General features: G+C 34.5%; 1 protein-coding gene and 1 pseudogene across 1 annotated transcript; both read right to left on the bottom strand.

Moving 5' to 3' along the window:
- Window positions 1-1,972: 1,972 nt before the first annotated feature.
- On the bottom strand, window positions 1,973-3,242 carry LOC113724062 (expansin-B12-like; annotated as a pseudogene).
- Window positions 3,243-4,142: 900 nt separating this feature from the next.
- LOC113722725 (expansin-B18) lies at window positions 4,143-6,045 on the bottom strand. Its single transcript, XM_027245979.2, has 4 exons — window positions 5,792-6,045; window positions 5,381-5,493; window positions 5,029-5,228; window positions 4,143-4,658 (listed from the first exon to the last, which is right to left on the bottom strand). Exons 1-4 carry the CDS (start codon window positions 5,973-5,975, stop codon window positions 4,328-4,330), a joined length of 828 nt encoding a protein of 275 aa, XP_027101780.1. The 5' UTR covers window positions 5,976-6,045; the 3' UTR covers window positions 4,143-4,327.
- Between the last annotated feature and the right edge of the window lie 7,450 nt (window positions 6,046-13,495).

Raw genomic sequence — 13,495 nt, 5'->3', positions numbered from 1 at the left:
TCATTTATTTATTTATTTTATTGCAATTGTGTCTCTTAAATTTGTTTCCTTTATTTTAGTGCAAAAAATTTATTTTTCTTTTTCATCACCTTTAATGCAACAAGGTCTATTCCAAAGGTGTAAGAAAGTTGGGAAAAATTTTTCGAGATTATTTTGGTTATACTTTCTTCAAAAATTATTAGCTCTATTCAATTCTTTTCCGAACTTGATTCCACAATCGACTCATTTTGGATGCAATCTTGTACCATAATATCCTTAAGGAACTTGGAAAAGTTGTCATATACTTATTATTCTTGTATTTGTTATGTTGTAAAAGAATGCAATACGTGAGAATGGTGATGTACTCAAAATTATCATAAAACTTCGTTTTATCCTTGTGTTTGTTATACTTGAAAAGGTTGGAAAAGTTGCCATGTACTTATTATTCTTGTGTTTGTTATGTTATAGAAGAATGAAATGCGTGAGAACGGTGATGTACTCAAAATTATCATAAAATTTCGTTTTATCTATTAGATATTATAATTCTAATATGTACTAAATTTATGAAATCTGTTTGATTATTGGATGAAATGTGTGAGAATGGTGATGCATGGATTTTGATTATAATATATCTACCAATGTTAATTGGAAAGCATACTTTTTTTTATTGGAAAATATGTTGATATTAAGTGAAAAATATTTTTTTATTGAAAAATAGTTTTTTTTTTAGGGGCGGGTACCCTATGACTCGCCCCTTTTTTTCAAGAACCCGAAAACATTAGGAGCGGGTTAGGGTCGAAAAATGGCTGATCCTATATTTTAGGGTTGGGTCAGCCATATCTTGTTAGGAGCGGGTACCCGACCCGTGCCCACCCCGAAGTCTAAGGAACTGTTTATCTGTTGGATTGTGGCCAAACATATATTCTTGCAATCAGTGAAGTGCTATCTTGAAGATTAAGAATTATGCCAATTTGTTCCAGAGACATTTGATCTCAAGCAGCCTAAAATGGTGATGAGATTAATAATAAAAAATAATTAATTCAGAAATACTAGGAAGTAATTTAAAATTAGTCTAAATTCAAAAAATTGTGAGACTTAACTCAAAATCTTTAATTTTTGGGACCAAAATTTTCGTTGATCCTTTGAATGATTTAGGCCACCATTATCTCTTCCTGAAAGGGGTTAAAAAAGTAATAAACCTCTATTTCGATTACTTTTGTACACTAATAAATATCTCTAATAGTATTCAGTTAGAACTTTTGGTCTTCTTGAGATTTTAATTCCCGTCATCTCGTGAATTCTATCATTTTCGAACTTTTCTCAAGGTATAAGTCCCTGAGACTTCAAATATGATTACAGCATGCAAAATTCTCCCTTGTACTTTAAAACTTTCGAGCTTTAATTGTAGCCATGGAATACCACGTAAAAGAATTTGGTCCATCGCAACCTTCTAAGTTTTTAGAATTAATGACGGGCTTGATCTTATGTCAAAAAAAAAAATTAAACCATAGGTCTTTCTTTTTTTGACTGATCACTTGTTTTAGAAATTCTAAAAAAAAAAAACCATAGGGCTAATTTTATTGTACTGTAATCTAATTAAACACATAAAAATAGTTTATCTACTAACTTTCAACCAATATATAAAACGGTAGGTATATTGATGTTATGGTAATCCTTCAATGCCAATACTAAGCCATTTCTGTCCCACAAATGCTTAGACAACCAAGGACGAAAGGAATGATAATTAATCTAAGAAATAGAAGAAAACAATCACATATGGTACGTGAACGTTTTTCGGCATCTTAGTATTCAGAATTTTCTGTGTCTTTTTCTTTTTTAGAGTTTGTTTTTCCTAGATTTCCAATACATATCAGCATTTCTACAAACTTAATTTGATTGCATTACCATTACTAAGCCGTTGCTGAAATCACATGCTGAAAATGATACGACTGATTGAGGTTGGACCAATAATTAATTAGTTAGATGTGAGCAATTAACATAAAAAGGAAGCACTAATTATCCTTTGATAAAGAATATTGATCCTGCCAGCGCTGCGCAATTGATCGGCTTGGCAACGCTTTGCCAAAGCCCCTAAAGCAGTTCCACTTGGATCAAAATGAACAGGATCGCCATTCACCGCCGCAGGAACCGCCGCACTGATCAGTGATGACTGCAGTTACTGCAGAACCAGAACAGGCCGAATTGGACGCTGTTGTGCATAACACCTAAAATTGGGATCCATGCATGCGTATCCTCAACTTAGTAGTAAAGGCAAAATAACTTGAAATGACTTATCACTGGCTAAGAATATCTCTTGCCTTGTCTTGTCACAATTTTGGTTGAGACTGGAGATATTTTTTTAGGTGTATTAGAATTTTCGATGAGGTAAAGGTGTACAGGATTCTATGATGTAGTAAAGACAATTAATAGATGGATAATTAATTAGTACCAAATAGCAACTTCCACAGCCTTTGCCCTGCTTAAATGAAGCTTCATTTCCAGCAGAAACTCTAGATAAGAAAGGTGGCTTCTCCACAGCATCTTCATATCCACAAGCTCCTCCTACTCACCGAATTAACCATTGAAATTTTCAAACATATTACTGCTTAAATGATGGGCGGTTCATCAAGGTTTAGAACATTGAATGTTAATTACTTTTACCTATTTCACGCTTTTTAGTCTTTGACAAAAAGAAATCGCTCCGAAAACCAACAGCTTTGCCCTTTCTGATTTTTTTTTAAAATTTTTTACTGTTTCATTCTTTAATTAATTGTAAATGTTAGATCTGACTTGTCAAAAAGAAAATAAAAATGTTGCTTGCCTCCACAAAATGTAATGGAAAATTCTTTGTCGCACCCTAAACTAATTTTATTATAATGTTCGCTTGAAAGGGAAATATGCATGAATGACAATACAATCTGAAGAGCTGGAATATAACATTTGTGTCACCATATACGAACCAGTGCTGCCTGCTCCATGGGGATCCCCATAAAATGTTGCAACGGCAGGTGAAAAACTAGCTAAAGATTGAGAAGCATTATGTGACTTGACACTCCTGGAAGAACTAAATGTAGAGAAAAGACCTATGAAAGTTAGCAAAAGAGAAATCTCATGCAACCAAGGCTGGGTGGGGTGGGAGGCACATTTAAAGTGGCTTGATTTCAAAAATCCAGGCGAGTGTGCTGTAATGCACCCGTCTGATCTGGTGATGATTCAATCCTTTTCGGATTACCCCTGGACCTCCTTAGCATACTAAGAGCCATCTAAACAACAATTTACTTTGTAAAAAACTGACACGAAGCTAGAGCAACTTTTATTGCTTCTGTTCTGATGATTAAAGGATAGAAAACCACCATATATACAAGAATGATAACAAGAGATACTTCTGCTATTGTTAAACTATGTCTATTCTATCATGGATTCCACAAATAGATTTACAGCATAAAAAGAAAAGAACGGTGTGTGTATGTCGAGAAGACTTTAATCAAGTGGCTAAAATTAAGATGTCAAAACTCACAGATTCTAGGTCCTAATTTTCATTCCTTCTCTCCATTTCTTAAATCTCACCCCAAGTCTTGAGTTCTAATTTCCATTCCCCTTTCTCACTTTTTAAATTTCACCTCTTTCTTTCTTGTAGAATTTTTTTTAAGGAAAAGTAAGTTTACAGTCGACTATTAATGATAGAGATTTTCGAATTCAAAAGTTAGTTTGAGGGGACTAAATTGATTCGTGTAATCTGAGTTTGAAAGATTTAGGGACTAGATGAATCGCAACTTCTGCAATAAATTATCCAGTTACTAAATTTCCTTAATCTCGCATATTCATAGATTATTAGGCGTAATTTCTTACAAATCTTTCTGCAGTTTCTGGAGCTTTATCATACAGGAGTAATTTTGTCTAAACACGTAAAGAAGAGAGGTTAAATGCTTGTGAAAAAAAAAATTAAGGAAATCAATGCAACTCGATAGTGGTTGACTTGCACTCTATAAATGCAAGCAACAGAAATTAGTAGTATTAGATTTATTTTTTTTGGATAGTCGGAAGGATTCTAAGAGCCCTCTCCTTAATCACTGGATCGACCATAATGATTTAGTAGTACTAGTTTCTATGCTATATTAGCAACATTTATCTTTTTGTTTTTTTTAGGATGTAGGAAAGCAACATTTATCTTTGCTCCATAATGAAGTTTTTCCATTTATTTCAGCTGAAAAGAAAAAAGGATGTAAGTGTCAACTATTACTAGTACAGATCTATAGAGTTACTAGTCGAACCTTATTTCCTTGACGATGTACTCATCATCCATTTTGCTCTAATAAAAACTATGAGCTGGTTCTTATATTCCTTAAACCTAGGCATTGAAATTTACAACTGATCTATAAGTGCTTCCAGGTTGCCAGCCAGCAGGGATGACATTGTTTGCCACCAGAGTGGCGCCGGATTCTGCTGTTAGCTTAATTGAAAATGGAGCTTGCAATGTAGAACCCGTGTCCAATTTCCAGACAGCACCCCAAGATTGCTGCATGGGAAGCCATGATTCCGAATCCAGTGCTTGTTTGAGTTGAACCCCCGAAAGTTCGCCATCCCCATCTTCGAATTCAACCAATGCGGCAAAATAGTCGGGATTGGAGCCAGCATCGACGTGAAAGGCCACAGATACTCCAGGATAGTTACACGGAACCCTGTTCAGAATTGAAAATTGCATTAATGAAAAAATGTCGAGTATGATGTTCTGTTGTTAAAACTATATATAACAAATGTCATGGCGTCATCTCTCTTGGAAAATCAGGTTATGATGACACTAATCAGATTACGACGACCTTCATTTAGTGAAAAACATGTTCCCATAATTTTTGCCATACGACTGACTGTCCATTTAGTTTGAATTTTTAGCTTTGTACTTCGCATTGTCAATCTGATTGGAGCATATTTTTTTGACTTGGTACGTCGTAGGGTATTTGTAGCATGACCTTAGTCAATTTCGAGCAGTAAAAATTAGTCAAGAATGACGGAAACTTTCGCCTGGAAAAAGAAGAATATCTGATTTCTAACCTCTTATACTGTATTTTTAGGACTCCGGCATTGCGCAATTCATCAGCTTCGCCGGAAGTGGCCATGGCTCCAAAAGCTGTGCCACTTAAATCGAAGTGAACTGAATCTGAGACGCAAGGACCTCCTGGACATTGATCGGTTATAACCACAGTAACAGGAGATCCTGAGCATGCTCCATTAACATCTTCTGTGCATTTAACCTGAAGATTTGTACGTAGTACGAAACAAAAGAAAACTACGCATAAGACAGCCAAAATTAAGTACGCACAACTGCATAAAAAGATGTAACATTTTATACGGATTTAGAAATTTCTGAACAACTTAATATTCTTGTGTGTCTTGTGGCATGCACCTGATAGCATGCTCCACAACCTTTGCCCGAGTTATAGAGGGAAGGACCTCCTGCCGATATTAAAGAAGAGAATGGTGGCTGATCAACCGCACTGGTGTATCCACAAGCCCCACCTACATTGTTGATTGAAAATAGGAGTTATCAGAATTAATTCATTGATTTTATGTCGGAATATTGTTGGTAAACAGGTTTTCTTCTTTGACGTACGTAAATTCATAAGTGTAAGGCGTATAATCCTTAAACAATAAAAACACAGAATCTTGTAATGTCGTTGTTTATTACAATCTCAATATGTGAATTATACGTTAACAACAGTTCAAGCTGAGATGATTTTGCCCGGATGAGATACATGTACCTCATCGGGCAATCGGGGACACAGTTATATATCATTTTTTGTTTTCGTTCTCTTACCATCACTTCCTGCGCCAGTAGGGCTTCCATACCAGGTTGCACCAGCGGGTGACCAATCAGATTGGGATTGGTATTGAATTTTCGATACATTAAGAAGCTTGGGGTTGAAGCAAGAGCAGAAGTTTGTAACCAGGAAAAAGAGAGTTAAGTAGGAGGAAAGGTAGAGGAGATAATTAGTTGCCATGATGAAGGGATGAAGGTCGCTAAAAAATCAGTGCTCTATATATCTTCCTATGCTTTAGGTTTGATGGATTTGGTTTGATTGGATTTTGAGAATTTCGCTGCTATTTATAGAGGCCAGGCTCCCAAAGAAGCCAAGCTTCAGTCCCGTCTATTGTGGTGGAACAAGAGAATTTTGCCATGTGCAATATGTTCTACAAAGCCTATACTATACACTGATACAGTATTAGAGATTTGACTACTGTAGAATCTGTTAAAGACTAGTAAAAGATTTGCAGTTATTGACCATGAATATGGTCTTCGTTCTTCGTGTACTTATTTATGGGGCATCAAAATTAGCACTATTAATTCCTAATGAGCGGCACTATTGTGGCAAATTAATTTGACTCTTTGTTCTTGGAGCCTTTTCCGCCGTCAGTTTAAGAGGATTCGAATCTTATATTTGATAGTTAGAGGTGAGACTGAGTGTAAAAAAGGGTCAGAGGATTACTTTAAAATAGTACTGTATCGCAATCCAATCTTGAATAAATGCTTGAGTTAGGAAGAATGTAACTGATAGATAAGATCCTCTGATGCCAAAGAGAGCACTAAGCAACAAAAAATCAAGGGCCAATTCCACCTCAATACGTCATCGTAATATCAGCATGAAGAAAAAATTATGGAGTCCGATGTAAGGGGCGCTAACTGATGGGACCTGGAGGTTTCCTTTTTTTTTGGTTGATGAAAAGACTGGAGAAACTAGTAGTCAAAAGAAATTTTTGCATGACTTGAAAGCAAGGGATCCAGAAGAATTACAAACATGGAAATGATTATTTTCCCAAAAAAAATAATTATGTATATCAACTAATTACGTTCATTAATTAGTTACGAGCTGCGACAAATAAATGAAAATTGCAAATTATTTCCATGCGCTGCGACAAACAAGCCAAAAAGTCTAACCAGTAGAAAATATGTCCAAACAAAGACCCCGTTTTCAAGGCCACTCTCCTCGTAGAATATTTGGCGCACATAACTGAAAAGGGGGACATAAATTGCCCGTATGTTAGCCGTTAATGGTGGTTTTGGCCGTTGGCCGTTGAATCTCACGGTTATGTTTTGGCCGTATATACGAACTCCCCACGTGGCTGTCGCGCTCCAACATGAGAAATTGGACCGTGATTGCGTGCCTACTATTTGCCTAAAGTCTCCCGGACTTCTACTCAAAGCAGATTTTTCTTTTCTGCTTTTTGAATTTTGGCGATTGAGTGTCTGGTTAGATTTTCTTTCTTCTCTCTTTTCAAGAATCATATTTTTGTTATTAAAAAAATAAGCTATTTTTCAATCAAACAGAAGCTAATATTAGTAATAAACTAACTGAAAGCCGTTCAACACAATTTATTTGATACAAAAAACCGTATTAATGGCAAAAAAAAACACACATAGATCATGCCACTAATGTGTCGGCAAGTGACATTGTTAGAGCAATTATTTTTCTGCTAGAGCGTATTTTATTCAAATGCCAAGATTACCCTCCTCAATCAATCAACTTTTTATATGTTTATTGACTTTTCTAGGATCCATCATGCATTAATTACTCATCTTTTCTCTCTCTAATTAAGTATTTTTCCATTAGGGTCTCTCACTCTTCTTCTTATTATTCTCACTTTTTTCTTTCTTACTCACACACACTAATAGATCTACTATTTTATAATTAAAAAACATGTTTTTTTTCTTAATCTTTTCTTGAATCTTTTTTGGTTCTATTCGCTCTTGCTTTTTTTATTCAATTCTAAAACTTTGATTTATTCATTTATTTTCTTTTACAAATAGAACCTCATTTAACTCCAACAAATTTCAGTTTAAATTAATTATTATAATGATGTCATTGTAACTCAATACTTTAGCACCAAAAAAAAATTTCATGCAACATGCCTCTTTCCTTTGAATTTTTGTTCATTTATCATGCCTCTAAGAAACTAATACTGTTAAAGTTTTACCATCTTTTTCTCATTGAAAATCTTGATTTTTTTCTTGTATCAAGTATTCACATTTATCATGTAAGACTTGATTTCTATCAAGTATTCATATCTCTAATAATTAGATGATGATAAGTTTAAATTACATTATCAAGTTTTCATATTCTCTAACAATTAAATGCAACTAAGCTTAAATTACATTACATTATATATCCCATGAATATCGAAGGAAAATTAAGGTTATTTTTTGGTATCATTTTCATTTTAAACATTATTTAGTTTGACTTAAATTACATTGTGTTTGAAAAAAGAACCTTTTGAGTAAAATTTAAAAAAAAAACATGTAGAATTAATATACAAGAAATTATCAAAGCCGAAACCAATTTAGTAAATCATGAAAATAATTGATGAATTAATGTGACAAAGAGAGAGAGAGAGAGAGAGAGAGAGAGATACAAAGAAGAATGTAATTGAGTAGAAAAAAAACTTTAATTGAAAAGAGAAGAAGACGAGTAAATAGTATTTAATGGATCTAAAAAATATGAAAAAAGAATATATGGAGTTGACTGATTGAGAGTAATCTTGACTCATGAGGAAATTTTGATTTGGCATTATTGCTTTGAAAATATCGCCAGTCCAAATGCATCTGATCTGTTTTGAAAAATTAAAGCTGTTCTAATAAGAAATAACTAAAAATCATCCAAAAAATAGGCTGTATAAATTTGGTGCATTATTAATTATACATTCTTATACCTTGATAACTAACGTCATTGGCATGTCTTGCTAATTCACGCGCCATTGTATTGCCTTTTCTAAACATTCAGTTCAAATCATCGCCTTGATATGCTGGAGAGTTCAATTCGACCACTCAAATTTGGTTTAAAGAATCGTACACATGCATTAATCATGGGATTACAATGAGATTGAATGATTGACTTGTATGTCGATTCTAGTATTCTTAATAATTAAAAAGTTGGACTTAGTTCAATCATTAAATTTGGTTTTAGAAATAACTGTCGGTTCTCAGTATGTCTATTTCCTTAACCTTCCAGCTGCTTCTTCTTTTCCCGAACGGGCCAAACCTCCCATGCTAACAAATCTAAAATCAACAATGAAGAAAGAAATAAATTGATAATGAACGAGATTAAATCAAAATTAATTGCAAATTAAGATGCATGTACGTAAACTGCTCTAAGGCTACTATAGATCGGAAGGATAGATAATCATGCTGGGCAGGACTTTACAGTAAAAAACACATTATGAACATGCTTGAAGACTAAATAATTTCGGACTTTCCAAGCAAAAAGGAATACTAGACTATCTCGATCTATTTTCCATACTTGAATTTGGGCTCATTACTGTCTGACTCAAGTCTTTAGTTCTTGCGAACGTGTGAGCGAAAGCAAGTTTAAAATGATTAAGTTTCAACATACTTTAATTTTTTGGTGAATAGTGTTTGGATTAGGTTAGTTTGAGTCTAGAAATTTTGCTGCAAAACACCATATCGATCTGCTTTTCTCGTTTTAAATGAACATTTTACGTGGGCTTGAAAGATGGCGTGTTCTCAATTAAGCCAAACGACACACTTCATGTCATGCTCCACATCCACATGGTTAATTATCGCCATCAACACTGCTGGGGATCGAAGAAGGTGACCAAATAAAAAAGATGAACCCGTGGAGGATACGTTAACTTTTTGTTCCATCAAATTTTAAGACATTTGTTTCATTTGACAACGTCAAAGTGACTGAAGATGTAGCATGTGGTTTTACTCATTTCAGCCTAGGCACAGAATAACTGTTTACAATTCATTCAACTACGAATTAACCTCCTCAGCCAAGGCTGAATAGTTTCGTTGCTTTACTCCATTAAATTTTTTGACTTATCGTTTATGATTTGCTTGAGATGGTAGAATTACACATTTCCTTTTGGACTAGGATTTATGTCCATTTCTTAGTTACAAAACTACTAAGTTGTTGGCGGAAAAAGAAGGTAGATGATATGAAATAGCATACTGCTACGCCATTTTTTGGATTAAGAAGGAAAATAAGTATGCGGGGTTTTTCTTTTTTCTTTTTTAATTCATAAAGAAAAGCATATCTTTTTTATTCTTTTTATCATGTGTTGTCAAACATGCCCGCGGAGGGGAGGGGGAGGGAAAGGAGAGGAGGGTTGGATTGAATGTAAGACTATCAGTGGGGTTGGACCGACTCTGAAATCGACCCGTTCTATCCGAAAAAAGCTCACTGTGTCTAAATTTTAATTGAGGTGGACAAAGATTGGGGCTAAATATTATATCCGAACTAAATATGAGTCAAGTTTGGGCCATACGAGACTCAAACACGATTAAAGGTCATATGTGTATAATTAGATATGTAATATATACAATAATAATATCCATAATTTATAATTATCTGTACTACATATAAAGGGAGAGGAGGAGATTTGGAGTAAACAAAAATTTGTCACTATATATACTTCCTAAACTGCCATTGGTGATAAGGAAACTTTTGGTATAAACAAAAATATATCTTTCTTTGACAACTGCCAACTACCAACATGATTTTTTACCAAGTAATATGTATTATTTCATATTCTATTTTTCAACTTATTTTATAAATCTTAATTTTAATTAGCAACTACCAATTATGGTTATGAAGAACTACCAAATAATTATTTTTATAACTTTTATTTTGTTGAATGTTTTACATATGTTTTTTCAAAACATAAAACCAATTTTTTTGAAAATGATTTCAATAAATATGCTCAAAATATTTCACAAATATTTTTTTTTCTATTAGTTGCATACACATTAGTGTGTGCCTTGAATACTAGTAAATATTATGACATACAATGTTAATAATTTGTATGTAAATTTGTATTAATTCATAAGTATAAAATATATATTATCTATAATTGTGTATTTAATTGTGAATTTGGGCCAAGGCCCAATTTGAAGTCGAAACTCGTATAATAGTATGGGTTGAGTTTGACCCTTTTTAATATGAACTTGAAGGCCAAAAGCCAGAAACCCCACAATCCATGTAACTTGCGGGTCGAGTTTGAACTTGCTCAAATTTGGCTCAAAAAATCCGATTGAACCCCTAATTGATTGATAGGTTCTACTTTTAAAACCTCCCCACTTACCCTAGAAAATATATATATATTCCCACAAAAGCCTGCAAGGGCCTTTTGGGTCAAGAGAAATGTGGTGTTTCGTGGGCTGTCTTTTGTTTGTTTTGGAGGATTTTATACGGGAAAAGTCCTCTTCACTTATTTGTGCTCAAATGGGATCGAAGTACTTCTTGTGTATGAACCTACGAGGCATGGTCTGTGAACACTAACGTGTGGGCCGGCCTATTCGAGGTCCAAAAAATATATGCTGATCTTGGGAATTCACGAGGAATCTCGGCTCCACTATTCTTCCAAGTCCTTGGCCTTGGGATGTCTTTTGATGGTCTTTCTAATTTGGTCTTCACCAGGATACATTTCATCCCCGCAGTGAAATTGCTGGAGCTATATACCTTTGAAGTAAAAGTTTCTCGAGTAAAAACCTGCTGAACAAAAATGTTGATGTAGCAGAATATAAGCTATCAGGGGAAGGAGGCAAAAGAACTTGAATAGACTCATCTTCATGAGTTTTTTCAGCACCTGGAACTCTCTTCCACAACAAAAGGCAAAAATGACAACAGACAGAACTGATATTTTAACAATCCAAACTTGTTCAGTTCAATCGTCGTGCGGTATGAACACAATTGAATCGAACACTGGAAACCATATCTTGCATTGCTTGTCGTTTTTCAACCCTAGGGCACTCAACCAGTAACAATCATCATGCCATCTAAGCTTAACTTGACAAAAAAAATAATACTACTTCTGATGATCTTCGCATTAACAATAATACTACAGTTAGGTGCATGTCGCTTAAGTGACGTACCAAAACATGATTAAAGTTAAAAGTAGATCCTACACACAAGATATATTTATATGATTCTAAAGCATGAGAAACATAATGCCCGGATGAGGATTAGTCTGGACTCCAAAGCCAGCAGAATGATTAATTTGTTCAAGTCTTCTTTTCGAAAAGGACAAAGTTTGACGAATTTGTATATGATTGATTGAAACAAATGGCTTGGAGATGGTCATTATTCGTTCGATGAAGTTAATTAAAGAATTCATTGCTTGTCGTTTTATGATACTTCTAGACTAGAGACGTATGAACAACGCAGACAACCAAGGATTAATTAAATATATGCCTTGGTGAAGACTTGTTCCATTAATTAAGGCAACCTAACAAGTTCTCCACGGTCGGAGCTGGAAGTGGAGAGGGTGATTAGGGTGTTTTTTGGGGGGGGGGGGGGGGGGGAGAGAGGAGGGAGAGGAGGGCACGGAATGTATTACATCTGCTGCCAATTAGACTTCTTGTAATTAGGTGGTTAACGAAGCTGAGGTGTGGAAGGAAAAACGTAAAAGCCTAAAACATCATCAAGGGGTTGACAAGGTGATCAGGGGTCAAATATCAACAAAATAATACTGCAAAACTAGAGCTTGATCTTACTATATATTATATAGTTAGATGACTAACATTCAAAATTTTCCTTAATTTCTAGAATTCAAGTGCTTGATGTTCATGAACTACCAACAATCAAATTTTGGTGAAAAAACTGGAAGAATTTATAGTTGTTGAAGAAGTTATGTAATCTCTGACTATCAAATGTTACACCAAGAAAAGGGCTTGTGAAGCCACTGAGGACCTTGATACTTGGAGCCTTGCTGATTTTGAAGGCTAGTTGACGATGTATGAGATGTGCCTAAATCAGAGGTCTAGACACACATATAGTGTGGAGTCAGCGTTACAGGTGAAGATAAACCAACCCAAAGAAAAAAGGGGAGGCATCAAATATTGCAGATACAAAACAACGGACCCAGGATTTTTGAGGCCGTGGTAGAGGTAGTTATTTTTTACCGGTGAAGAAATAAAAATTTTAATAGAAAACAACAAAATATAGAGCAAAATAATCAGCAAAATAATTTTAAAAGGCGAGATAGATCTAAAATTTAGAGCCATAATTATGGTATAAGGTAGGTCATCATCAATGTGAATGTTAGTCTATCAGATGTAACAATAGATATGTGCATGTTAAGGTGGTTGAAAATAATAGCAATAAGCAGGAGCCTTTGTTGTGTTCTAGTTCTACAACTTAAAAACATTGATTGATTGATTTATTAACTCTAGTTGTAGCAACCAAATGTGTGGGAAAAAGTAGCTCTGATTTGGATGAATATTTTCGTATTTTTGTGAAATTTCAGAATAATGAAAGGATATCTGTTCCCGAAAAGAAAAGATTCAAATTATTCAGCAAAATGGATTTTCTACTTTGATATTTGATTCCAAAGGTGCATCGTAATTGTTGAGCTTGGGAGGGTTGTCTGCAAAAAAGGTATGATATGCACTTTTAAATATGGTAATGGTCCTATCAATGATCATAAGTTGGGATTAATAGTTGTAGAAAGAATGAACCGCAGTCCGATGTAAATGAGAATGCAAAAACATCCAGTTAATTTTCCG

The sequence above is a fragment of the Coffea arabica genome, chromosome 2c (genome assembly GCF_036785885.1).
Source record: "Coffea arabica cultivar ET-39 chromosome 2c, Coffea Arabica ET-39 HiFi, whole genome shotgun sequence".
Classification (NCBI taxonomy): Eukaryota; Viridiplantae; Streptophyta; class Magnoliopsida; order Gentianales; family Rubiaceae; genus Coffea; species Coffea arabica.
The sequence above is the reverse complement of the archived record's forward strand: the minus strand, read 5'-3'. Positions and strand labels throughout refer to the sequence as shown.